Below are 27093 nucleotides of genomic sequence, written 5' to 3' on the forward strand. Positions count from 1 at the left end.
TGGGGGGGGAGGAGGAGGAAAATAAAAATAGTATTATGGGGCCTGAAGTCCACCCCTCACATTTTGGGTGGGTGGAAACAACTGCTCCCTTGAGCCACGGCTTTTGTCTGTGACTTCCAGTGATGAATTACCAGAGAAGTGGCCAGGATGGCCTTGAGTGATGCCCATGAGCCCACCTTGAATACCTGGAGTGCTTTTCCACACCCGTGGAGGAAATGTGTATCTAAATAGCTCCCAGAATTAAGAGACTGAGTCTTCAAGCTGATCACTGCACTTGAAAAACTGAAACAGCAGCAATGGGCAGAAGGAATGAAGAGAAGGGAAAACAAGGATGTAAAGATGCCTGCTCAGTGGCGCTCAGTTCTCTGGCCCACTTGACAAGGTGGGAATTGGTCAAGCCTTGGATTCAATGATTTTGAAAGTCTTTTCCAATCCCAATGATTCCATGATTGTATGATGCTTGCCTGACACCTGGCCCAGCCCACATGGCATCCCAGCTCCCTGCAGCTCCTCCAGCCCAGCTTTGGCTGCTGCCTGCCATGGCTTTCACTCCAGGTGCTTGCTGGGCAGAGACTGGGCAGAAATTTTTCCTGGGATACCGTGTGGTGGCATTCTTCTGCTCTCCAAGGATGGAGTGCTGCATCCCACTGTTCTCTTAACGAGACTGATTAATCCTTTATTACAAAGGAGGTTGCAGGAATTTAGGGTGGAAACTACTCCCCAAGCCACCTAACTCACACCTCAGCACCCCAGGCTGTTTTCAAGGCACAGCACATACTGGAGAGATCAGACCTGCTGCTGGGAGGCTCCAGGAATGGGACCCAGGCTGGTCTATCCATGTGTGCCAGTGGATCCATGTATATATGTATGTGTGTGTGTGTGTGTCTGTGTATAAAAAGTGCATGTGTGTTTGTGTGTGTGTGTGTATTTTACTATGTTAAGCCATAAACTGTATGAGTTAGGTATGAATTAGAACCTTATAAAATGTGTTTACTCATTCTGTGGAACTCAAAGCAGGGATTAAACAGTAGGAAAAACTGACTGGGAGAATTTTCCAAGCAGAAAAAGTTTTACAGCTCTCATTGTGAAGTGCAGATTGTGGAGCTTTTTTCTTTTTTTTTTTTTCTTTTATTTTTTTGTTGTTCCTTTTTTTTTTTTTTTCTGTGTGTGTGTGTGTGTTTATTTTTTTTTTTTTCAGGGCAAGTATTTTCTGTTCAATTTTTTATGGTTATTAGTTAGAAGGAGGGCAAGGGGGGCAGCTGAAGAGGAAGGAGGAATGGAGAAACAGCAGGATAGCAGGCAGATTTCACCCCAGGCACCTGAGCCCCATATTCTCCTCTCCATCTCTTGTGACATGTGCTTTCTATGCCAGTGGCATCCAGGAGGGCCTCCCTATGGCATGCTGTGCTCCTAAATAGGCCCTGCTTTTCTCATCTCCTTGAAGGCATCTTTTATAGGGAAAACAGAGTCACATAATGCTGCCAAATTTAAAGGGAATGGATATGGGAAGGGAGCAGGGGAAGCAGAAGCAACAGGGAGGTGAGGCTCTCAGTGAGGGAGCATCTCAGAAAGGGGGAGAAGAGAGAGAGGAGCAGGAAATGGGGATGAAGTCTTGCAGACTTCAGGCTCTCCTTCTCCTAAAGAAAGTCTGGACAAAGCACACAAGAATAATCTCACCATTTTCCAGTGAGTCATCCTAGGTCAGTTGAGCGACATTTGATAGAGACCAAGGTGTCTTGCAACATGGAACCCTTTAATTTCTTACTTCCTTCTCTTCTTCAATATAACTTTGGTTCTGCACCCTCTGCTTGGTCTCTTCTACCCTGTAGTTCTTGCTGCCTTGGTGAATCATTCCTGTCTGCAGGACTGGTGATCCTTGCATAGTTAACAGAGCCTGACTCATTCTCCTCTACATGTTATTTCCACCGAAGGTTGGGTTTGGGTATTTGGGGTTTGGGTTATGTTGGTTTTTTTTTGGTTTTTTGTTTGTTTTTTTTCCCCACTTCACTTTATGAACATTTTCCAGGATACTGGGCAAAAAAGGGAGGAGAGAAGAGAGACCTGAGAGGGTTCCCTGTTTGGGTAATTTCCCCTACTGCTAAATGCCAACATCCTATGCTTGATGCTTCGGATACAGAGTATCAGGGCTTCTATTTCAGGCTTTGCAAGGGATGGGAGAGACTCATCTTATCTCTCTAACATGGCCCAAGTGATGTTTGGGTTCTATTTAGGGATTTGAGGAAAAGAGGGAAGTGATAACCTCACTGTATGAGCTCCAGGCTAGGTACCTGGCCCTGGCTTCCCTCGTCAGCACAGATCCTGGAACAGCCCTGGTATCCATTTACCACTTGGCTTAATCCTGCTCTGTTCATTCTGGAAATCTGTCTTTTGTCATCTGAGTGGTCAGATGTTGCACAGTTGCTGGCGATGACACGTCTCCAACAAACCATCCTAGAGGGATCAGTGGTCCTGGGGGTGGGAAGTGTGCCCAGATACCTCACTTTGCCAAGGACATTTAGGAGTCAAAAAGCTGTTCCCACCACAGAGTGCCTTTGGTGAGATGGGCTCCCAGGGCACATCATCCATCAGATCTGACTACTGACATGTTCCCTTCCCTGTGGATGACAGGATCGATTTGCCATCGTTTTTCTGATGATTTAAAATTGGGAGCAGAAGGCATTGCCTTGCCAACATCCTGCTGTGTGCTAATGGCAGGTGTCCTCAGTGCCTGGAGTTTGCACACTTGTAAGAAAGGATTAATAGTCCTTTAGGGATGAAAATCAGCTGTTAGTGATGAGAGAGCTGGGTTGGGCCTCTGGTCATAGCCTCACATTTGCCTTTTCCCTGCTATATTGGAAAAGTAATTTCTCTGCACCCCCGTTCCTATGCCTTTGATCTGTTCTGACACTGCAGCCACTGCGACACAGGTGTGTCACAACAGAGCTGGTGTCTGGGCTGAGGGCTGTAAATGACACTGTCAGAGGTATTAATGGCCCACGTGGAGCCCCCACATGTCAGACACCTCATTAGCATGATCTTGGTCCTTGAGATCACCTCCAATTAAGAAATTACAGGTTATATTCTGTCCTTGTGAGCAGAGGGTCTGTGCCTTGCTGTTTTAGTGGAAAAGATGGAGGGATTAGTGAGGTGATGATGGGTGCTGAGGTAGACTCTTTAGGGATTCCCAGCTCTTTCCTTGTTTCTTGAGCCTTCTAATGGATGAAAGCTGTGAAGAAAAATGTTAACTCCATTACTGGAAAATCAGTAAGTGAATGATTCATGAGCTGTGTTAAGAAAGCTGATGTGAAGGTACGTCAGTAATTCAGTTAATTCCTTGCTTGAGAACTTTTGTCAATCTTACATAGGTTAGTCCTGACCAAGTGGGTCTTCTAGCTTCTGAACTGGGTCGGATAATTCTTATTTTTTTTTCATTTTTATCTTGGTATCTCCTTTGGTTTCTCTTGTGATGCCTACTTGGATAAACGGAGAGTTATGGGAAGAAGTGCAGCCAAATGAGAGGCTTTCTCCTCTGAGTCTGAGGTAACAATGTATCTACAAAAAAATATTTAGAACTCGCTGTGTTTGCACAAGTTTTAACCTCTGTTCTGCAAGCATGTACATTAGTTTATCTGGCACACAAGTGTAATGGAACAACTCACATGAGTAAAGCTAAACATGTGTAAATGTTTGCAAGATACGGGTCAATAATTCTTTGGAAATCATAGCAAACCAACCCTCTATTTTCTTACACAGTGCTGTTCTCCAGTCCACCTCAGACAAGTGATCAAGAATATCTGTAATAATCATTATGATGTCGTTGTTCCAAAGAGCTCACAGCCAGGATGCAGAAACTCAACAAGTGTAAATTGTTATTGTTCCATTGACTTCAAGGGAGCTACAGGAGATTTTATGAGCTGAGGATCTGCCCCCCATTCTCAAATGTCCAAAACTACAGAGTAGGGCCAAGTAAGAGGTCTGCTTCCATGCAGGCTCCTCCATAAGGACCAATTTTTTAAGTCATGGTTGGATTGCAGCCTGCAGGTTTGGCTGCAGTTGGGTTTGCTGAGTGCTTCGGAATGTGCTGGTCCAAAGTCTTATCACTAATTCATCAGCATCTCTGCATATGACCTCTATTTAGAATAAATGGGGCCAAAAATATTTAAATATTTAAATTTTTAAAATACTTAAAGAAGACTTTCTTTAAATTTGTTGCCATTACAGGTAGTGGTTTGGCCCACTTTCCAGGACTGAGCTGTGAAATGTAAGAAGGGACTGGGAACAGGGTCAGGCAACACTGGCAATATAAAAGCCCCAAAATTCCACTTTCCCAGTAAGTGCAAGGAGATATGAAGCACAGACCAGTTGATGACTTTTGACCATAGGTTTACATGAATTTGATTTGACAAATTACCCAACATAATTGTGGTTTTAGCAATTAATTACACACTGAGTTTCATTTCAGGAATTGTTCTTTCCCTCCTGCTGGTCTGGCATTTCAATATTTCTGGTCTTTCTTTAGGAAGCTTCCCAGGATTTATCCTCAGACATAGCTCACGTTGAAAGCTGTTCCCCTTCAAATTTATCCATCTGAACCCCAGCAGAAGATGGGACCTCCCAGCCCTCTGGACTAGTGGACCTCAGGTCCTTGGTGCAATGTTTGCAGCCAAAATTTGTTAGTCATTTTCAGATAGGAGCTCACTCCCCCAGAAACTACAGGAGTTTCCTGGTGCATTTAAGGAAAATGAGATTATGATTCATGTTTTCTTGCCATCTCTGCAGTGTCTGACACATCATTTTGTGCTGGAGAAGAGTGGCTCTGGGGCTGGAGCAGGGCTGGTGGGGTTCCTGGTGAACATAAGGCTCCATGCAATCCTTGGATCTGCCACAGGCTGCCAGCTATGTGCCTTGGGACCACAAGTGGTCTAGACCCTTGGTCCATTGTTAGAAATCTCTAATTTAAAAGAAGCCAAATATGAAAAGAAAGCAAGAATGAGGGTGGTAATGACATCTGTGGCGATGAGAGTGAGAACTCGCTCTATGGTGATGGACAAAATATTCTGCCAGACAAGAAGGATCAGAGGACAAAGCTTTGCTTCGTGCCTGTGCAATTCCCAGTACAAATGGGTTCCCACTTTGCCTTGAAATCAAGTAACTATTTTAACACGCTGCAGAGCCCAAGACAAACTCCAGGGAATAGAGACATTCACTTGGAGTCTCCACCATGCTAATGTGAATACGTGGCTCTGAGGTTGGAACTGGCTCATGCCTGGATGTCTCCAAGCATAGCAGAGTCAGCTAGTGTCTGGCTGGGGCTGACCCTTAGCAACCTAGTGAACCTTGAGAAATCCTGGAGGGCTCACAGCACAGAATGAAATGCTTTAATTCTCCCTCTCCTCCAGCAGCACTGTGCCTTAAGGATGTGTTTTTGACATGAGTAAAAACATTCTTTCTGAGGTCTTAGATATATTTGTGAAAGACCTGTGATAAGCAGTGTGTGAAGAGCTCAGATGAAGGAGCAGGGAGTCCTATTGATGACCCTGAGAGAAGAATACACTCATGATTAACCTTGTGCATCATAGAGCACTGCAGCTCATGCAAATTAAGACCATTTCCCACTTTTTGACTGGCTTTCTTCATGAGATCAGCTCATCTTTCAGTTCCACGTGGTGAGTCCATGCAAGTTCCAGCCCTGAAGAGCACCAGTGAAGGCATTTAAGTGACTTCTATAACACTAGAATGCAACTTCTGATCTTAGCTCAACTAAAGCTTTGCTCCTTAAATTTAACAATTTACAAATGCTGTCTTCCATCAGCAGAGGACCTGGTGATGGAAACCTAGAGGAGATGGAGGCCCAGAGGAAAGATTTTCATAATTATTAATATGTCTGGTAGCATAAACAGGCAGGAAACAAATTCCCTCAAAATTCATAACTTTGAAAAGGTGGAGCTGTGCGGGGAACTTCAATGTGCACATTTGTGCAAGTTGGGAAGCTGTGCCCAAAGCTGCAGCAGAATCACTGTTTTTTCTGCCTCAGCCTAGACAACCTGTGCCCAGCCAGAGATTCCTGATGGGTGTGTCTTTGAGAAAAGCCATGATAAAGAAATAATTTCTGAGGCTACAGGCTTTTGGGGCATGGGATTTAGGCTTCCATCTAACATGATAGGCTGGCATGCATGGATGCTCCCAGAATGTGGGCAGAAATGTTTTAATAATAAGTGGGCCTTTTTATTTCTTTTATAATCTGGCAAGCCATGTAGGGAAGGAGGTTTTGACATCATTCCACCAGGATCAGTAGGGATGGTTTGCTTTTAATGATCTAGGCAGCGAGACAGACCATCTGCTGATGTAAATCGGAACAGCTCCGTCGCCTGAAGTTATGTTACACTAATTTAAATCAGCCCATCGTTTCCAAGACAAACTAACCACCTTTCACTGCCTTCCTCCACTGAGTGCCAGGTCCAAAGCACATCAAACCCAGGTACAACCTCATGGTGGAGGAACCACCCTGCACACCTGTGCTCCACATCCACTCATCCAAAAACCTGGTCCAACCCTTCTGCTCACAGCCCTCCTCCAACCCTCGCCTCCTCGGAGGGAAAGACCCAGAAGAAGAGGAGGGTGAGACAAGGACCCCCAAAAGGTGACAGACTTGGAGGGCTGAGCGTGCCATTTGTTTCCTCATTTCAGGAACCAAAACCTGGCAAGGGAAGTGGAGTAAGGTCTCTTTTTCCATCTGCTACTCTGGCATTGCTCTGGAGGTCACTGCTGGGGACAGAGGTCCTCGCTGGGCCCCATCTGCCTTCTCTTGGCTCCCTCATTTGTGCCCACTTGGGCCTCTGACATTCTACTCTGTTTTTCTTTCCTTGAAAATGGATCGGGAATTGGGAGCCGCTGCGCAGGAACGCGCCTGTTCCCCATTACAGCTCCACCGGGGCTGTAACACGATCGTGCCTGCTCCATACCCACACAGATATTTATTTATCCATACAGCCTTTCTCCTTGTTTTCATTAAGTTAGGCAGAAAAGGTTAATCTTTCTTCTGCTAAAGCTTCAAAACCAACCAAACTAAATAAAATATGATTTCTTTCATTTCTTTTTAAAGGACACTCTCTCTTTTTTTTTTTTTTCCCCTTAAGTACCAGAATGAGGTCACAGTCAGAGATGCCACAAGAGTAAATTGAAAACAGGTTGAAAAAAAGCAAAGGGGAGAAAGACAGAGAGAGAAAACCACAATCAGGGGAAAGCGCCTGGTAATGTTGCAGGGTTGGTTTCATCCAACCCAGTAAAGAAGCTGTCAAGACAGAGACATTGGTGCCTTCCTACTTTCCCCTTTGTGCTCTTTCTAGGAATCTTGAAGGTGAATGGCATCAGGGAGGTCTCCTCTCATCTTAATTTCCACTTTGGTTTGCAGTGCCTGGGTTTTCTCCATGCTGCTCTTGGCACAGGGACATGGGCTGAAGGTGTGGGAACGCCTGCGAGGGTCCCAGAGCTTCCTTTTGCTCCTCGAGCCTCTTGGAGGCTCCTGGCCTCACTCTCTTGTTTAGTCTGGTTGAGCTCAGCGCCGTAGCTCGCGTTGTCCTTGGTGGGATGGTTGATAGGTGATTCATCCAGCCTGCTGTCCACAACTGCTGGGCGCTGGCACGGCCGCAGTGGAAGGACTGAGGCAGACTGAGGCTGCTGGATGCTGTGTACGAGCGCTCCGAGCCTGCTCACAGCCATTTTCATTCCTCAGTCCCCGTCCCTGCCCGTCTGAGCCTCCTGCCATGAGAAATATGCTCTCTGAACATATGCTCCTTGCAGCTGAACTGGGGATGTCCTCCTCCTCCTCCTCCTTCTCCTCCAGAGATGGACTTCAGTTCATGGGTGGTTATCCCAGAGTGTCACCAGTGGGATGACCCCTGGCTATGCCTCCTGTGGCCAGGAGAAGTCTGCAAAGCTTTCCAGGATGAGAACCCACTCTGCAAGCTCCAAGTTTGCTGTTATTTTCCTCTGCTTTAAGGAGAGTCACGCCACCAGAGTCAATGTAAAAGATGCTTAGAAAACCAACAAGAGATTTGCCAAACTCCACAACCATGCCTGTGGATGAGGACGAGGGTTTGCACTGAGGAGAGAAAGGAAATGCCACCTGAAGGGAGATGCATCTTCCTGACAATTATTAGTAAAGCAGAGATGGATTTTCAAACGCTGCCTTGGGAAGGCATGGAAATGAGGGAGTAGAAAGTCTTGCAAGGATATTAACTCCTTGCAATTAGGAGTGTCAGCATCCCATTGCTGAGCACAACTGCCCCATAATTTGTAATCAGTGAGCAACAAGTGACATTTTTTGCTCTGTGCACAGCATTTTCCATAGTGATACTGAGCTCTGCTCTGGGTTTTTTACCACTGAGAAGTGAACACAGGTGAGGCAGCCTCAGAGGAGCCAGTTATTTGTCCTTGATATCTGTAACAGCTTATTGCTTTATTTAGTGTGACATCAATTATTTATTACTATTAATGAAGGACACAGATGTCTGTCTGGTCAATAAAATATCTCCTACTCCACAGAGATGATCTACTTAGCTATCATTTACTCTGCAGAGAACCTTTGGATTCTTTCTGAAATTTAATAACGCGAGCAAAGATACTCAGGCAATCTAGAAGGTTTGTGCTTCAGGGCTGCTTTGGGAGGCTGAAATCCTTCTTTATATTTGCTGGCATGGTGTGTGAGAACACAAGTCCAGATGGGAGAAAAAAAAAACCCCTTTGCTTTCTATCATGAGCTACTTATCCATGTAATCCCTTTTATGAAGTGATCAAACTCCTTCCTAAAAGATGGTTGGGTTATTTGCCCTTTTCAGGAGTAGACCAACCATTTATCCATGTCCAATTTACTTCCTCTTGCCATTACTGCCCATTAACCTAACTATTCCTTTTCCATCTGAGTGCCTGCCCTGTTGATGTGTTTACAATTGTGTGTCTCTATTTGGCTTTTTTCCCTGTTTGTATTGGTAGATTTGGGCTTTTTGTTCTTTCCCTGTGAAATCTTCTCTCCTGCTTTTCCTGTGCCTTGGTCTTGAGCACAGCTAAGGAATGAAGTTCACTCAGTTCTCACATAGCCTCATGCAGCTGGATCAGTGTTCTCCTGGTGCCACATGATCCCAGGATGACTTTTTCTTGGTAGGGCAACATTACTGGTTAGTCAAGTGGCCCAGGTGTCCAAAGCCAAGTTGGACAGGGCCTGGAGAAACCTGGTCTAGTGGAAGGTCCCTGCCTGTGGTGAGGGTGAGGTGGAAGGAGATGACCTTCCTTGTCCCTTCCAATCCAAACCATTCTCTGATTTATGATAATTCTCTCACCATTCCACCAAAAGCTTTAGCTCTGTTCCTCTGAAAAGGTTCCAGTCTAACTCCAGGGAATAACTTGTTTTCTGATCCTAAAGAAGGCTTAGGAAATTTCATTCCAGCTGCTCTCAGAGCACCAAGGACTGAATGGTCTCAGCCTTCTCTTTTGTGAGATGAACACATACCGCCTTCATGCTTTGCCCAGGGAGAACATGGAGCAGCAGCTCCCTGTATTGGCTGCAGACTGACAGCTCTGGGTAGCTGGCTTGTCCCCAGAGTGTCCCTTCCCTATCTTTGCTCCATGCTCTGTGCAGTCTGGCACCACCAGTGATCTCACTGCTGCTTGTACAGGTACAGAAAAACTCCCAGCCTTGGGGCTGAGGTTCCAGCATCTTTGTTAGCATCTATTTTGCTGTTTTCATAATAACGTCTTTGCTTTCCAGAGCCAACAAGAGGGAAGAGTTCCCCAGAGGTTCAGGACTGAGCAAAAACACCCTTTTGCTTTGTGGATTTTATTGCAAAGATTTTGGCTCAATCCAAGTGGCGACACTGTTGGCAGACCCTGCAATCTTCCTTTCCTCCCATGCAGTGGGGCAGAAATGTGCTGCACTGCCTGGACAGGTCTGATCCATGGCAAACCACACCACTGTGGGAAGCAGCTGCTGCTGCATGTCAGGGCACTGCTCCCTGCCAGCCTGTTCCTCCAAAACTACCCAGAAAGACCGTAGAAGACGAACTTTCAGACATTAGTGCATGTCCTAGAGAAAGTTAGCTGTGCAGTTTTAATCATAGAATGGTCTGTGTTGTAAAGGACCTGAAAGATCATCTCATTCCAACCACCCTGCCATGGGCCTGTCCTGCCCTGCCATTAGAACAGGTTGCTCCAAGCCCCATACAATTTGGCCTTAGTATATTCTTTGATTCAGTGGTTGCACATGATGTTTTCCATCTTATTTCCAGCCTCCTGCAAGTCTGGTTCCACCCTCTCCCTGTCTCAGCCCATCCCATCTCTTGTGCTCCCTGGCACGGTTGTCCTGGCTGATACTCCTACCTGGGGACTGCCCAGTCCAAATCTCCCCTTGGCCTCACTCAGCTCTCACTGCAATCCTTGCCCAGCTATTTTCCTTCCTAGCCCTCATCACCTGCTGAGAGGAAGGTGTGAGATCCCACAGCATTCATCCATGGGATGATCTGTCCCCCGATGAAGCTTCTTCCTGGTCAGGAGGGAAGTTGCTTGAGGCTGGAAGAGCCTTAAAGCCCCTCGCTCTACTTCAGCAACACATTCTGGTCCTGCTTCTTTGTTGGTAATTCATCAGGTTTATAAGTCATGGCTGAGTCTGTTCTCAATGACTCCTGGTGACAGGGAGTTCCCCAATCTAGCCCAATGTCATACAAAAAGGGATGGAAATGAAAATCGGAATTGAGTAATAGGGGCTTGTTTGTTTGCTTAAACCATAAACCCAGAGCTGAGGGACTTGCTGAAGGCTGGGCAGTGCTCGTGACTTCCAAGCAGGGATTTTCCTGCTGCCAACCCAACCTGCCTGTTGAGTTGTCTTGGGATTTGGGACCGACCTGCGTCCAGGAGCTGGGTTGAGCTACACAGACTGGTGACAGAGCTGCCTGGAAAAGTTTGGAAAGAACAAGTCGTGCTGGGAGCATTAAAATGAATAATTAAGGCTTGGATTCCTTCAGGGAGGAAAAGAATTTATTGCTGCTCTTTTCTCTAGCCAAGGGGGACATTTGTTACTGAGTTGTGTATTTTGAGACAAGACGCAAATGCAGTTTAGGGGGCTGGGGATGAGGGGATTTTTTTCTTGTACCTGGGTAATTCAGCTTCACTGTGGGATAATCTGGGCTGGTTATACCACTGGCTTGTTCCTTAGGGTCTGTACCAAGAACCTGGACTGGTGCTTCATTTCAGTACTCCTCAGACACTTTTGCCTTTAGAAAAACAAAGTGCTGGGAAGGGAATTATCCTCCTCCCTCTGCTGCGATGTCTTGACATTTCCACATGCACAAGGTACCTGGCACAGCAATCTGGGCCCAGGTTGGCTTACACCAGCATAACTATCACCTACAGCAGCCCTTGCTCCAATCCCCATCACTGGGAACAGGGCACAGCCTGGGCAGCTGCTATGTCTCATTTTCCTCCGTGGTACCTCGGGCTTTCACTTACACCAGTGTGAAATGGGAATTAAATGCAATGAGCTCTAACCAATAGACAGGATGCCCACTGCGAGGAGACAGGTTGCACAGCAGTGGACAGTCATGCCCAAAAACCTTAATAAATGGAGCATTTTCAGTTTCAGCTGGGTCATGATATAAGTGTTTAATAGACTTTATAAACCAGAAGACCAAAAAGAAAGGTTTTCCAGTATTTTTAATTAGTGGGGTTTTTTTCTTTGAATGCTTATAAAAAAGCAAGTGTTCTTCAGCACGACTAAAGGAGCTCCACTCAGAGCTCCAGGAGCTGGCAGAGTGCAGATGAAAGGGAATGCAAAGCTACTGGCTGTCGCTGAATTAGGGGAAAAAAATCTATTACATTGAGACCAGTTCCACCCAAGGACAAAAAATGTCTTCTTCGCTGTTAGTCTACCATAGCAGAAACATCTTTTGCTGTGGCAGGTATTTTTGGAAAAGGTCATGTCCTGTTTAAGAGCTGGACATGAATCAAGGGCAGGAGATCCCTGTTTAGCCAGGCTTGCAGATCTTCTGGAGCCCATCCCTGGATGGTGGTTCTGCCTGCAGTGTCTGCAGTAAGGCCACACGTCCCCTCTGTGCTGTGATTGCAGCTGGCCAAGCAGTGACTGAGCCCTGGTCCCCATTCCTGCAAAGATCCCTGCTACAGCTCATGGCCCAGGTGTGTTTCGTACTTGCTTTGTCCATAGTTGACATTCTCCATATGGACCTGGGACATTCCACAGCCACAGCCAGCTGCTGTTTGTTGATTGTGTTCCTGCATAGAGATGTTCCTGCAGTGATTTTTGAGTGGTCAGCAGTAATTCTACACCTGTATTGATGTTCTGGTCTCACTCCTCTCTTTGCTCTGCAGGAGAATCCTTGAGCTTTGCGGATGATTTGCTCTCTGGCCTTGCAACCTCCTGTGTGGCAGCGGGTCGGAGCCATGGAGATGTCCCTGAAACCAGCCTCTATTCAGTCATTTTCAAGTGCCTGGAACCAGATGGTCTGTACAAGTAAGGAGCGACACATGGGGAGCTGCTGGGGGCAAGGAGGGATCTCCAATGCTGTTACTGAATTGTTATTGACATTTTTGGTCAGCACTGTGTTGCACCAGACATGGGGCAAATAGTCAGACTCTTCCTGTTGCTTTGGGTGTTACAGCTGGTGAAATGGAAAAAAAAAACAGTGTCTGCCAATACAGTCCTGGAAGCACTGGGAGTCAGTGAGACACTCCAGGATAACACCTACTTTCAGTATTCTGGGTTTCCAGGTCCATGCCTGGTGGACAGGGTTGTCTCCATGGATGAACTAAGATGATGTGGTCAGACTGGAGTAAGTTGCCAAGTGCCTGGTGGGATGAAAGAGATGTCAAAAGTGTGATGGGTGTTTATAAGATGCTGTTTCTCTTAGTAGGACATACTTCAGATCAGAGAGACACCAAATCCTTCTGCCCACCACCCACGTATTGTGGACACTTCACTCATCTGAGATATTTTTAAGGGATTGAATTTTCTGTTCGAATCGTGTGGATTAATTAGTTTCCAGAGCAAAGGGATAATGTCAAGATCTGAATTTTAACTTCTCCTTTAGCATAATTTGGAGAGGGTCTGGGCTTTCCAACCTGTCTCATTAGCCAGGGCATCCTCTGTCTTGAGAGGGATATCAGGAGTCAGATCAGTAAGAGAGGAAAAATAGAGCAAAGAGGCAAGAAGACAGAGGAGAGACAGAGTAAGCAAGAGAGAAACACCCAGCGCTTAATGTCAGAGTGACTGCAATAATTAAAACACATTTTGTAGTGAGTAATGAAACTTTTTATGGGACCACAAAAGCATTTAAAGTGAGAGCTGGCAAACAGTCTGTCAGCGAGAACTTTTTAAGACCTTGATTAATACTTTCCCTCCACCACCCCCCAGTTAAGTATGTTGACAGCCTCCAAAGCCTTTATTGCACATCCCTGGAGCAGGGCTGCCTCCAGGAGTGGGCTCCAAGTGATACCTCTTGCCATTTAATAATATCAGACATTTTCTTGTTAAATATCTATAATGCATAAATGTAATTATGCATATCTCTGGGTACTGGGCTGCTCTGAAAAGGTGCCAGGGAGAGGCTGGAGCAACCACAGAGCTTGCTAAGCACCCAACACCCAAAAAACTCTGGGAGCTCTCAGCTCCCAGCTGCCAGGGGCACTGGGAGTGGGAAGAGCCACTGGTTTTGAAGGAGACTGCTGCCTTGGTGAATACATGGAGCTGGGAGCCAGCAGGTCTGGCTCTTGGGCAGCCTAGGCTGCCAAGGCATCTTCCCCATCTGCCAGGCAGAAGTAATTGCACTCACCCATCTCTTTAGGGGCTCTGTGAACTAATTCCTGGTGTCTGCAAAGGGCTGGGAGAGCCTTGGGTGGAAGGCAGAGTGCTTTGTCCAGGGTTTTGTTGTCCCTGTAGTCAAAGCCAGGCTTCTGCTTCCCAGCCCCAAGGCACATTGCCATGGAGGTGGTCAGAAGAGCTGGCAATGCCCTGTGCCCTGGGGGTGGCTCCTGCTCTGTGGACGCCCCTGGGCAAGAGACAGCAGCTTTTGTGGGGAGCCACGGCTGCAAGCAGCCAGCAGGCAGCAGTCCCCTGGCACCAGGGAGCTCTGGAGCTCATCCTGTGTGGGGACGGGCCCCAGGGTGACACACAGTTCTGGCTCTGTCCCACAGCTAATGCTCAGCAGGGCTTGGCTCTCTGCTCGTGGGGCGGTGCACGTGGATGGGCACATGTCCCTGTGGGCACCTCTGGGGCACAGACCCATATTCCTGGGTGTCCAAAAAAACTGCATGTGGGCACACCACTCCTTGCTGGCTGCTGCCTGCTGCCTGCCCCAGCACGTGGCATGGACTGAGCACCCCCTGTTCCACGCTGGCATGAGCTGCTGTGGGTCCTGTCTGCCCAACGCACACCCGCTTGCTCCAACCTGGGCCCTGCCCAGCATGTTTACTGGGCATTCTCAGATACACAGGCACCCCCATTAAATATTCCTCTGCTCAGATGTCCACACGGTTGCAACACAGCGTGAAGAAAGCCAGAGCAGTGAAATGTGAGGCTAACGCTGCTCTGTGCCCGCACAGACAGAACAACAACACAAACACGGGCATGGGGTCATTTCTTAAATTGAATTTCTTCTGCTTGTTTCATTTGTTTCTGTGGAAAAATAGCTATCTATAATAGCTCTGGGCTGGGTATAATCGTGATTATAGCCACTTTCAGGGCCCTGTGCTGTTCTCTAGGCTGGGAGGTAAGCACACAGTCTGCAGCATCAGAACTCTTCAAAAACAAATTATTTGCTTCTGCAGTAGTCTGAGGGTATCACATAACCCTAGCAAGGGGAATGGAAGATCATGGAAGTCTCTTCTGCGCTATAAATGTGTCAAACATCCTGTCCCTTTTCTTCTGTAGTACCTACAGCAATTACACTCTGCTGTGGACCATTCATTTGGAGTACTACCAACCTGAGATCAAAGCTGGGCTGGAGTATGAAAACAACCCCAAAAAATGTTCTACAAGCAAACAAATAAACAAAGTCTGATTGATTCCTTTGCTTTTGAGACTTCTGTAATTCCAAAACATAAATGAACAAAAGGAGAACTAATTTCTCTGTCCTTTGCCGTTTCAGTCTGACAAAAATATGTTGCCTGTCAGCCCTTTTCTTCCCCTTGCCTTTAACACATTGGGGTTAAGATTCCAGTCCCTGCATAGAGGGTTTTCCAGGGAAAGCAGACCATGTCAACAAAGACACGTGCCCGAAGGCTCGTGTACATGTGTGTACACCCCTGCCAGTCTGACACACGTGAGTGCTCATCCATGGAGATCGATGCTGCATTCATGGGAATGCACTCCCATGGACCTACACAGGCATACTGAGGATGGTCCTTGAAGACTGTTGAGTTTTGTTATAGTTTTTAAAAAACAGAAATATTATATTCTTGTGAAATGGAGAAGGGATTGTTGTCCCTCAAGGTCAGCTAGACCAGAGCTGTCTGTCAAGTTTCCTCCCAGGTGCATCTGGAAGAGGATGAGGTGAGGAGGGCAGAGGGAGAGATGTCAATGTGTCTGTGAAGTGCTCACCTTGCATGGACCAGCCAGCCTGGACAGCAGCCAGTGCCACTCAGATGGATGGTCTGGGAGCCTTGGGACCACTAGACTATGACAGGCAGCTTGTGATGAACCAAAACCAAAACAACAGTGAGAAGAAAGGGCTCCAGCTTGTCTCAGAAATCAAACTCATCTTGAGACTGAGCACCCCACAGACCCACCCAGTCTCTTCACTGAGGAGGCAGGAGCTTTCCCTGGGCACCCCACAGCCTACCTGAGCCTTCAGCCCAGCTCATCCATCTCAGCTCTCACCCCGTTCTTCAGGGAGTGCCTGGGGATGCCTCATGGATGAGCTGTACCTGCTTCTCTACCAGAAGGAAACTTTGCCAGCCCAGCACGTTTGCTTCAGATACTTGGGGAGACACCAAGTATCCCTCAGCCAAAAAGGGAAATTCTGGAAAGGGAAATGAAAACCCCCTCCAGCTCCTCAATGGATCTGCAGTGCAAACACACCAACCTCCTCCCTGCACCACAGATACTATAATTATAGATTAGATTAAATCCCAATGTTTCACTTTATTTACATTCCTGACCTAGCCTATTCATTTCCAGTGTTTGTGCCAGGAATCAGCACAAAATTTACTGGAAATAATATGGAAGTCATCAGGATTCCTTCCAGAGCGTTTCCTTGGAGTGTGTTCATATGCTGTGAAGAAGCCTTGACTTTACATTCCCTTTGCTGGCTCAGATGGGGTTTCCCCAGGGTGAGCATGAACCAGCCCAAAGGCTCTGGGAGAGCACGTTTTAGGGATATTGGAAAGGTGGAAACCTATTCCCAGGAGTTGAAGATTCACAACTGCTGTTGGAGGGAAGGGGATTCAGTCAGAGCTCAGAATGACAAAACGAAGCTCCATTTGCAGCCAGGACCCACCAAATCCTGCCCAGGCAGTCACCTGATGTAGGGACTCAAGCCATTGATAGTGGGGCCAGGCTCAGCTTGAGATAACATGGAACATCCCTTTTCTGGTGAACTTAATGAAAAAAGGCAGTGGTGTGGAGCAGGGAGAACCCCTCAGAGCATGGAGAGGCAGTGGCTGTGATCCCACAGGCTGAAGGAGCTGGCCTGGAGCAAGGCTGATTAATGCAGAGTGACCTCTGCTCTGTGCATAGCTGGGATAAAGAGTGGAACTGAAAACCCTTGGTGCTCAAGAGTGTGTTAATGCTGGCAGCAGTCCCCTGCTCCTTATATGATGATAATTGTTGTTGTTGGTCTTTTGTCAGGAAGACACGTGGATGGGCTCTGGAGCAATCAGAGACAGATCCCAAATAGCTCAGTGGGGTTAAAACACATCTGTTACAGCCCTTGGCCGGGTCCCCTGTGTGCACAGGAGCTGTGCTGCTTCCTTGAATCCACCTCTCCCATTCCATGTGCTCTCCAGCTTCCCAAAGCTCAGTTGTAGCTTCTCCTCAGGCATTCCTGGCTTGTGGAAGCTCAAACAAGGCAAGTCAGGGGCTGAACAAGTGTTGGCTAAATCCTGGGGCTGTACTCCAAATGCAAGCTCATTCTTTCTTAGCACTGGGCTTGTGCAGACACAGGCTGCCCAAATGCTGGCTCAGGTGTGTGGTTGTTTTTGCTGAAGTGAGTCCAGCACAGAACCCTCTGGGCTCACCTGGGCTGTGTGTGGATCACTGGCTTGCAGAGGGATTGGCCCCATGAAGGATGGTGTGTACAGGGAGGTCAGGGGATCAGCAGGAGGGTATCATCTCTCTTCACTGATTTTCACAAAATCCCATTTATGGAGGTGGGTTGGGCCCCTGCTGAGGTTCCAGCATCAGGAGGATGCATATCTAAAACTCAGAGAGAAGACATCCATGATTTTTTCATGGCCAGTCAAATCTGGGGGCTCTTCCCAAATTCACCATTTACTCTGCTGAGTGATTTAAGGAGATAATTTTGTCTCATTTCCATCATTGTCAGTTTACCTGTCCCTTTAAAAACTCAGGTTTTAATCTCTCTTGTGCTGTCTTTGTGTGCAGCCTGGCCTGGGTGGCTCAGACCAAGGCCTCCAGGTGCTACTGCAGTGTTGCTACACTGACCATTTGCCATCACCCTTCTAAAGGTTGCGTTTGTACCTGAATCTTTCTTCTGGTCTGTCTCCACCACCAGTACTCAGCCATCTGGGACAGATCTGGAGTCAGGAGATGCCTTTCTCTAACCTCAGTAGAACCTTCTTCTTTAGTATCTGCCAATTTTATGTGTATCCCATACCTTTTGCAGAAAAAACAGATTTTCCTTCCCAAATTCTCTGTTTCTGCTCATAGCTCTTTTCTGCCTCCCATGACCATGTCCTTTCTGCCCCTTCCTCAGGACAATCAGATTGAAACAACATTACTGGTTTTGTTCCCAAAAACTGCTGGCATCTAAATCTCAAACCTGTCTGGGTCCAGGCCCATTCATGTTGTCCCTCTGGAGGTGGCTGAAGGAAGGCTGGCAGTGGTGTAGTGAGGAAAAGGAAAGAGGAGAAGGCATGGAGGGTTTATTTTGTGGGGTACTGCAGCCGGGAGAGTGTGCCAATATAGGATTCTTCCTGGGAATGGCAGTGGGGTGGAGAGGAAGATTTTGGCATCTCTGCCTGTTGGTGGACAAATGGATCTTCATAATTCCACCTTTTTCCCATCAGCAATCCCATAACACCAAACCCTTTTAGTCACAGACTTGGAGTGCATTCTTATTCCTGACTGTGTAGAAACCGAACGCTGTTCCACATCCAAGTCTTATCTCATGGACTAATGGGAGAGGGAGTGCAGGAGCTGTGATATAAATATCAACACGGGCGTTGCTGGCTTTGATTTGCTCTGAGTCAGCCAAACCTGCATCGTGCTACTGCCTTGGAGCCATTTGTTTTGCTCCTCAGGTCTTCATGGTGCAGAGCACACTCATCCTGAAGGCTGGAAAGCTGAGATGTCCAAACCAAATCAAATGTTGGTTTGATTCTTACAGCACAGTTTGAACACACTCCTGTTCCAGGACACAAGGAACACAGGACACACCCTGCTTTTTCTATCCTGTAGAGAAGAAGGGATTGAGGAGAGGAACAAATGCCCTTGTTGGCCATGTCCTAGCAAGAGAAGCAGGAAAGGAGAGGTGTGACATACCTGTAGCTCCTCAGTGATCTAGAGCAGAGCAGAGGGGAGGAATGGCCATACTCACATTTCAAATAAGGCCCACTTCAGGAGAACACTTAGGGGAATTGCTTTTTTGGTCAAATGATTAAGAGATGCTCCCTGGGGGAAAAAAAAAAAAAAGTATCCTCTTCCATGTTCAGTTTGGGATCCAGGTACTTGTGAATGGGAAGTCTGCCTTGCACCCATAGCAGCTCAACTTGGTATTTCCAGACAACTGAAGAACTAGGTTTATTCAAGTTTTAAAGAGCAGCCAAAAGCAGCATGGTTCTGTCCACAAACATGCCCGAGGAGGAATGTGACCAGCTCTTGTGGTGCCCAGGTGTTCAGTCACTACTGGACCCACAGGTGTTATCTGAACCCAGAGCCACCCCATAGCCCAGGGGTCAGTCAGCTCAGACAGACTCTGGATGGAACCCCAGGTCCCCAAAGGTGGAGATATTTGGCAGTGATACTTCTCTGAATAAAAGGATAAGTCACAAGCTGATATTACCTGCCCATCTTTTTGTCCACTCTCAAAAGAAGAGTTTGGATGCCATGAGCTACAAGTTCTGTCCCAGCTCAGCCCAGCAATGTGCATTTCTCTCACGTATGGCTGCAGGTCCATAAGACCAGTCAAACCTTTTCTTTTTGTTTCATTTTTTCCAAAGGACACCTGCAGCACATCCCAGCCCATCTTTTTCTTGTAACAACAGCACAGAGAGTCCTTCACCAGCCTTATCTCCCAGAGAACACTTTGTTATTTTCATTTTCCTTTTGTGTGTGTGCTATTTATTAAAAAGAAAGGTCTCTTTTAATCTCAGACTTGTGTAGAACATTACATCAGTAAGCACCCACCTCCTGATCATGCCAAACTGGAGTTTATGAGTACAAAGTGACGTCTCCAGCTCTGCCACACCTTCACCCCTCAGGACCATGGCTCTTTCCCGGAGAAACAAAGAGTTTCTGCAGGGAGTTTGTCACGGCAGAGCTGTGGGCAATGGAGCCCCTGCCCAGATCTCAAATGGCCTTTAATTTCTTCCTTGAGGTTTGGGTTGTTTCCCCCTTTCCTGTGTTTGCAAAAGTAGCCAGTAAATGGAGACATCTCCATTTTGGGAGCATCATCTTCAAGGCTTCACCCTTAGAGCCACAGATCCCCTTGGCTTCAGCTGAATTTGTGATATTGTAAAACAGGCATCAAAAAAGTAATCTCAAAGTAGCTGCTTCTTCCTGAGTTTTCCCACCTGTAAAACAGATGTATTAAAACTGAACCACGCCCTTTGCTGGGTTTCCAGTACAGGGAGGAGATCCGTAGTAAAATGGGAATATAATCCAAGGAGCAGCTGCTGGGCTGCATAGATGGCATCCCCGTGGTGAGGTGGGGCTTGCTGTGGGTGATGTTCTGTGCTGAGCTGTGGCCCATTGGTCTCTGCTTGGTCACCTCCACCTGATGCCACTCTCAAGGATATTTCCTTGGAGTACCTTCAGAGAAATTCCTCCCACCACAAGTGCCCTCATTGCTCCTCACATACACACTTGCTTCCCTCATCGGGAATGAGATCAATTTGATTATACAGCAATATGGTTTCTGTTAAGAGAAGGGGAAAAGTACCCTGGCTTTCACTAAAAACCCTCGGAGCCAAAGCTTATGTCATGATGTAAAAGTTTCTAAGAAAAAAAAAAAGAAGAAGAAGAAGAAGTAGGGTCTGTGGGGTGCTGGTTGTTCAAGGGGTGGTGGATGGAGGGGTTGGTGGGGTCCTGTTTTCACTGGATGGAGACATACTGTCTGTGTGGAGACACTGCCCTGGCAGGTTGGGTGTGAAGGGAGCTCAAAGCTGGGTCACAGGGACATGCTTGTCCAAGCACCTGCACAATGAGCTGGGCTTGGGTGAATCTTGCCACAGCTCTGGGCTGTCATAACCCTGGATCAGGGTCTGTTGCTTCTCTTCCATCTTTTCACCTCTTGGTTTCTGCCAGGGAAACTGTAGGGCAGCCCACGGCAGCAGCAACCTGAGCTAGGTCTGCAGCATGACAGTTTTCTCCTTCCCCCCCCCCCCCCCCCCCCCCCCCCCCCCCCCCCGAGCATCTCCCACTGCCCTGCAGCTACAGGAGTGGCCTCCCCTCCTAATCTCATTGCACAACCCCAGACAGAAGGCCCTGCCACAGGGCTGGGATACTTCCATGTTTTCCTTCCCTCTGGTTTGCATCATTGCAACATCCCAGTCTTCCAGCCTTTCTGGGCAGGGCCTGTGTGGATGTGGAGGCTTTGCACATCCCAGTTTCTCACATGGGGCAGGGGATGTTGGGGAGGGCTGGTTGGTCTCCAAGTGACCCACCCCAGGCTGCTGGGGGAGCCTCTCAGACAAAGCAACTGAAACCAAAATACTTCTTCAGTGTTTTGACACGCCACTGCTGATGTAAGGGGAAGGATTTCAAGCCCTTTCAGCTGCCACAAGATCTACCCTTGGCCCTACATTGCAGAGTGGTCTTTGCCCCTTGTACCCCTCCTCTCTGTGTCTGGGGGCTTTGTTAGGTTGATGGATGTTTTGTGATGTTGCATCCCCATGGGTGCTGCCCTCCTGAGGGCACAGAGGCAGATAGATGAGGACCAGGGTGCATTTCTGTCCACGCACTTTATAGCTTTGGACCTGGGGCTGGAGCATCTCACTTTGCAGAGGGTCTGTCCCATATCACAGCAGGCACCTTAGTGCTCCCCAGTAACCCCATAAACACACCAATTATCCCATAACCCTTACTCCATAGCCCACAGGTAAAGTCATGGTCAGATCCTGGTGTAAATAGCCTCTGGGTGTGCAGGTGAATATAGAGGTGTTTGGTGGAGCACTGTGGGATTGTGTGGTTGCTTAGACCCACACTGGCAGGTGAAGCAAGCTGACAAACTCTGGGCTTTCCATGCTGTTGCAACCTAGAGCATGCAGAGAACAGGATGTCCTAACACTGCTGAACCCAGCAAAGTGCTGCACCTGGAGCCCCCCTTGGCAATGCCCCTTGTACCTCCCTCCCCAGGCTGCAGCTTGCAGTGAGCCCTGTGGCTTTTCCATTAGCTATCCAAACCCTCCTGATCACTGCTCCAGCAGAACCACCCCAGCGAAGAAGAGCTCCAGGAGAGCTATCCCACAGAATGAAGCTCACCCCATGGAATGAAGCCCACCCCATAGAAAGAAACCCATGGAATGAAGCCCACCCCACAGCATGAAGCCCACCTGCATCACCCCACACACAGATTCCAAGTTCTTCCAGGCCACCTCCAGCTCTTGGCTCTCTTCCTGCCTTGTACCTGCTGCCCTGCCACAAGTTAAATTGTCTTCCAAGTGGAGACATGAGTTGGAGGATTAACTCCACAATGGCCTTCCCGTGCAATGCACTGGGATTAAATATTTATGTTGGCAAAAACATGTAATGGGCAGCTCCAGATGAGAGATAATGAAATTGAGGTGTGTGGAGAAAGCAGGGGGAGGCAGGGGGCTTGCAGGAGCAGACAGGAAAGGGACCCAAGTGGGCTGTAGTATGTGTGCCTGGGTGATTACTTTTGGTTTTATTAATACCCCACCTGTTTGTGGGGGGACCCCAGCCCCATCGCTGGGAGCTCTGCAGTGCACAAGGGAGTGCAGAAAAATCAGCCATTCCCATTCCTTGTGTGCACACCAGCATCAGGCAGGAGGATTGTCACCCAGGTGGCTTTCAGCTGGAGCCACCTGAAGTGAGGGGGGGCAGGCACTGTCCTGGAAGGGATGGCTGGGTGGGGAGTAGGGATGAGACCCTCTCCGTGTCATCTGCAAATGATGCACAATCCTAAATCATTACTAGCAGTGATATGGGATCCCTGGCTGTTCCAGACCACTGCAGTCAAGGTTATTTACCAGTGACTATCATATCAGGCAGCAATGTGGTTTGGATTAAGGAAGGGTTCCCGATCAGGTCAGGAGAAGGTTCATGGCAGCAACCACATCGTGAGCAGGAAGGCCCATGAGAGACTCCATGGTGGATGTTGGGAGCAGTCCTGCCAGGATGGGCAGCAAGGGAGCACAGGGAGTGTGGCCAAGGAGCGGTGATGCAGGAGGGAAGACCTTCCTCTGCTGCAGGAGGAAAACAAGGGGTGCATGCAATGCCAAAAGCTGCTGATCTTTCTCAACTCATTATTTTTATGAGACAACAACATCTCCCTCTTTCCACCCAACAATAAATATCGCAGAAGGCGGCACAAGGGGGTTGGGAGTCCCGAACGGGGCCGTGGGACCCTGGCCAGCCTCGGGGCCTCCAGGGAGGGATGAAACGAGGCATGAATGGAGTGTTAGGAGAGAATGGAAATCCACTGGCTCCCAGGCCGGCTCTCCTGCGGGGGGTCCCTTGCTCACGATGACAGCGCTGCCTCTCATAAACACGCATTTCCTCATCCCCATTTGTTTCTCTCTCTTGTGCAATCTCTTGTACCAGACAGGAATGGGAGTGAGTCCCACTGGTACGTGAATGCGTTACAAAAAACCTTCCCACCCTGCCACCAACGAAGTACTGAGAACAACAGGGTTTAAAAAAAAAAATAAGGAAAGAAAAGAAAGATGGGGCAGCTTGATGGATTTGCTACTGGCCATGACTTATTTTTCTGAGTGTAAACTCAAGGGCATGGCTGTGCTGGTAGTTTGCAGCATCAATCAGCAGTCAGGAGCCCACTGCACTTGGTGCTCTGCAACCCCCTAGGGAATGGATGCTTCCTCCCCAAATAATTTTCCTGGGTGGAAAAGTTGTGACAAAAATAGAGGCAAAGTAACTTGACCGAGATCACACTGTGCTAAAATTAACAGATATCCCAGCTTCAGCCTGCCCAACACCATTCCCATTCCTCATGCTGGGTTGTTTCACTTGGGATGTGTGAGCAGCACTGCTGCTTCCAGTCCTGGGCATGGACCAGGATGCCCTTCCCAATCCACAGAGCACAACTGGGATGAGGTGTGACACTAAGGTGTGGAAACAAGGGCAAGTCCCACCATCAAACACATCTCCTGGACTGGTGGCAGAGGTTACAAAGTCTCCTGGACCTGGGCTGCTGGAGCAGGGATGGAGGATCAGCTGTAGCTGAAGAGGAAGAAAAGGTGCAGAGAGTTGCAATCCTTCCCTGCAGAGCTAAAAACAAGGGAAGAAACCTGCAGGGAGTGATGCCTCTGGAGCAGCATTTGCAGGAGAACAGGGCTGTCTCTGCACCTCTGGAAGATCCCAAGTACAGTCACTGCAATGACAAGGGGCTCTCCCGTGGCTCAGGACAGCGGGTCTCCAGTCCTGGCTTCTGGGGTAGCAGGGCTCTGGCTCTGGGCTGGTTGGCTGCATAGCCATCATTTCAATAAAGAAATTATTAAAGGAGGGTGGGGAGGGGGGAAAGAAAACCCCAAAACATCTGTTTTACTTCAAATCAGGGAAGATTCCTTTGCTCGCAAGGAATGTGTAAATCACGCCGGGCTGGGAGATGTGCATAACCCTGCCTGAAAGCTGCTCTGCACTTCAAACGAATTCTAACATGCTTACTGGGATTTTGTTTTTATTATTTGTTTCGGGTCCCCCTGCCCACGCTCCCCGCCCCCATCGTGCCCTCCACCCTCCCTGTCTGCCTGCTGGAACTGTGAGAATCTCCTGCCCACTGCCAGTTCCTTGCCCTGTGCCCCTGGATTTGGGGGCCTTGGGGCACAGGGACAGTGGACACTGCAGATCTGGCTGGCATCCTTCTGGCTGGCACAGAGCATCCCTGCCTGCCACCATCTCCATGCCAACACTAAGGTCATTGCAAGGCCCTGTTGGCTGTCCTTGAGCTCCCAGAGCCCAGCTGGAGTTCGTCTTATTGGGATTCTACCTGGGATGTTCAGAGGGTCCCCCTCTCCAGTTATTGCCGGGGTTTATTTTGCACTGTTGCCTGTGAAAGGTGAAGCCAGGGCTGGCCAGTGCTGGGGACAAAACCAACGGAGACAGATCAAGAGCTCTGCCCTCAGGGGTGCACAGCCAGCTCCCTGTGCCAGCTCACTAAGGTGGCTGTCCCTCAGGCCAAGGACAAGCTCTGCTCCCTGCGGCCAGAGCAGCTCTTGCCTTTCTTCTGGAAGCAGGGGCTCTACCGTGGTGGCTTTTATAAGAACAGTCAGCCATCGACTGGCTTGTCGTGGACCACCCACTGCTCCTCAGATGACACTGCCTTTTGAAGTCACTACCAGCCCGGGCTGGATTTCAACCAGCAGTCCAGATGGAAGCCAAGCCCCCAGGAGAATGAGACAAGCCCATGACAAACCAGGGGGATCTCCAGGGGTAGCAAGCTGGGGAGTGTCTGGTTCTTGTTTAGAGGGACTATAAGGTGAGGAGGGGCAAAGATTTCCCAGTTTGCCAGGGGTCACAACCTTCCTCTCACCCATGTCCCTAGGGCCAGCGATGGCCAAGCTCTGCAGAGTGTTGGTAGGTTGAGCAGCAGGGATGGTTAGCTGTGAACATTCCCATTGTGGAGCTCCCTGCAGGGGTCCTGGGCTTTGCTTGTCTCTCTGTCTCCTTGGCACATCTGGAGGAAGAGTATTCATTCTCTCTCTCCTTCTGAATATTTATTCCCTCTCTCCTGCTCATCGCCTGAAGCTACAGCCACCCTGAGCACTGCTGTCTCCTCATGGAGTGGCCCAAGGAAGGTACTAAAGGGGTGTGTCACTCTTGGGGTAACTCACCTGGCATGCAGGACTAAAGCTGTAGGATGAGGCTGAAATCCACCCACCCACAGATCAGTGCAAAGACAAGCGAAACCTCCCCTAAAAGTAAAACTTACCCTCCAAGTCCCAAACTCAGCAGGGCTGGGCCTGGGGGCTGTGGGGTGTCTGTGGCTGAGGGAACAGGGTTGGGGTGTCCCAAACTGATGGGGACAGCAGCAGGTATTGCACATGTGGAAGAGACGATGCAAGTGCTGCCAGGGCATACCCTTCCCTGAGGAGCTGGAGGGATTAATGTGTGTTACAGTGCCCTTGCAAAGGCTGTGGCAGGGCCTCGGGGACACGTGGGATGCAGAGCCTGAGGAAAGCCCTCCTTTGCTGTGCCAAGGCAGCTCGATCCATCGCCAGCTCTCACTGATGCTCTGTAGCCCGAGTGGGACCAGCCCCCCAGTTGGCAGCACCAACCCCAGCTGTTGTGCAGTAGGAATTGTTCCAGCAGCACAGGGAGTCAGAGGCAACTCATCTGACCTCTGTCCAAGGGCTTTGTTGGGTATCCCAGCAGAACAGGGACTCTGGCACTTCACAGACTGTAATGAGCTGCTGTTGCTTCACTGGAGACAAAAGCACCAGCCTGCAGTGGCTTATTATCACCTCCTTCTGGTTCTTCACTCCACCAAAGGACATTACAATTCATATTCTTGCTAGTGGGACCTTCTGTGGCCTTTCCAGGCAGTGAGGGGAACACCTTGCCTCAAGCCCTGAGACAGACAGGGAAGGTTGTGAAGCTGGGCCAGTTCTCACTGCATTGCCTTTAGAAGCACATCTGCAAATCTTCATCCTCACAGCAAGGACACGCTGACTGCCAAGAAATACGGACCTCAAACACCCTCTATCCATCCTCTCCAAAGCTGGTAATTCCATGGTGATCCTGCTTTTTCTGCCATCATCTTGCCTTCACAGCTGGGAACCATCACCATGGGACACCATAGAGTTCTGCTGGGGCATCTCCAAGCTAATTGAATCCTCCTTGCCCCTTGGAGAGTGCCTAGGAGCTAAAGCCCCAGTGTTGCAACAACAGCAGTGTTAATGTTATCCCATGTTAGGGTAGCTGTTTTGGGTGTGCTGTCCTGCTGCCACGCCAACGAGCTGCTCTCTCATCCAAAGCCCATCTCCATCAGGAGCTCCAAGCTTCTGTCCAGAGAAGATTGCTCTGCTCTTCCTTATTCAGTGAGGTAGAGCTGCTCCTGAAAGGATGTACTCCAAGAGAGAGGGATGAGGGAGTCATCATCTGCTTCTTGAAACAACTGGCAAGGACCAGGGGCAACCAAGGAGGGAATCATAAGGCAGAGAAAAAGGCAAGGAGGGACAGTGGCACTGCTGGAGCTCTCGGCCCCGGGGTGGTGATGAAGACACTCAGAGGATGCAGCAGTCAGGAGGGTGGCAGTGATCTTCCTGCACCTTCTGGATGAAGCCATGGCCTGGCTGGCATCTTGCCCTCATTTCCAGTGAAACACATTTTCACCTAAGGCATCTTGGCATTGCTGCTCACAACGTGTCCGGCTGGCAGAGGGGCTCCGGTGGAATCTTGGCCATCCAACACAGGCATCATTCAGGAGCAGGGTTCTTGGGAACAGAAGGTGGCCTGTGTATCAAGGCCTTCTTTCACAGCCATGGCAGTAATGGGAA

The 27093-nt window shown here is 48.7% G+C and overlaps 1 protein-coding gene across 1 annotated transcript in view; it reads left to right on the forward strand.

The window, feature by feature from the left end:
* ASTN2 (astrotactin 2) overlaps positions 1-27093 on the forward strand; it is a 315039-nt gene that overhangs the window by 273116 nt on the left and 14830 nt on the right. Inside the window, exon 20 of the mRNA XM_062505713.1 lies at positions 12373-12514. Coding sequence (XP_062361697.1) covers positions 12373-12514 — 142 coding nt within the window. The remainder of the gene's footprint in view (positions 1-12372; positions 12515-27093) is intronic.

The sequence above is a fragment of the Cinclus cinclus genome, chromosome 19 (assembly GCF_963662255.1).
Source record: "Cinclus cinclus chromosome 19, bCinCin1.1, whole genome shotgun sequence".
NCBI classification, from domain to species: domain Eukaryota; kingdom Metazoa; phylum Chordata; class Aves; order Passeriformes; family Cinclidae; genus Cinclus; species Cinclus cinclus.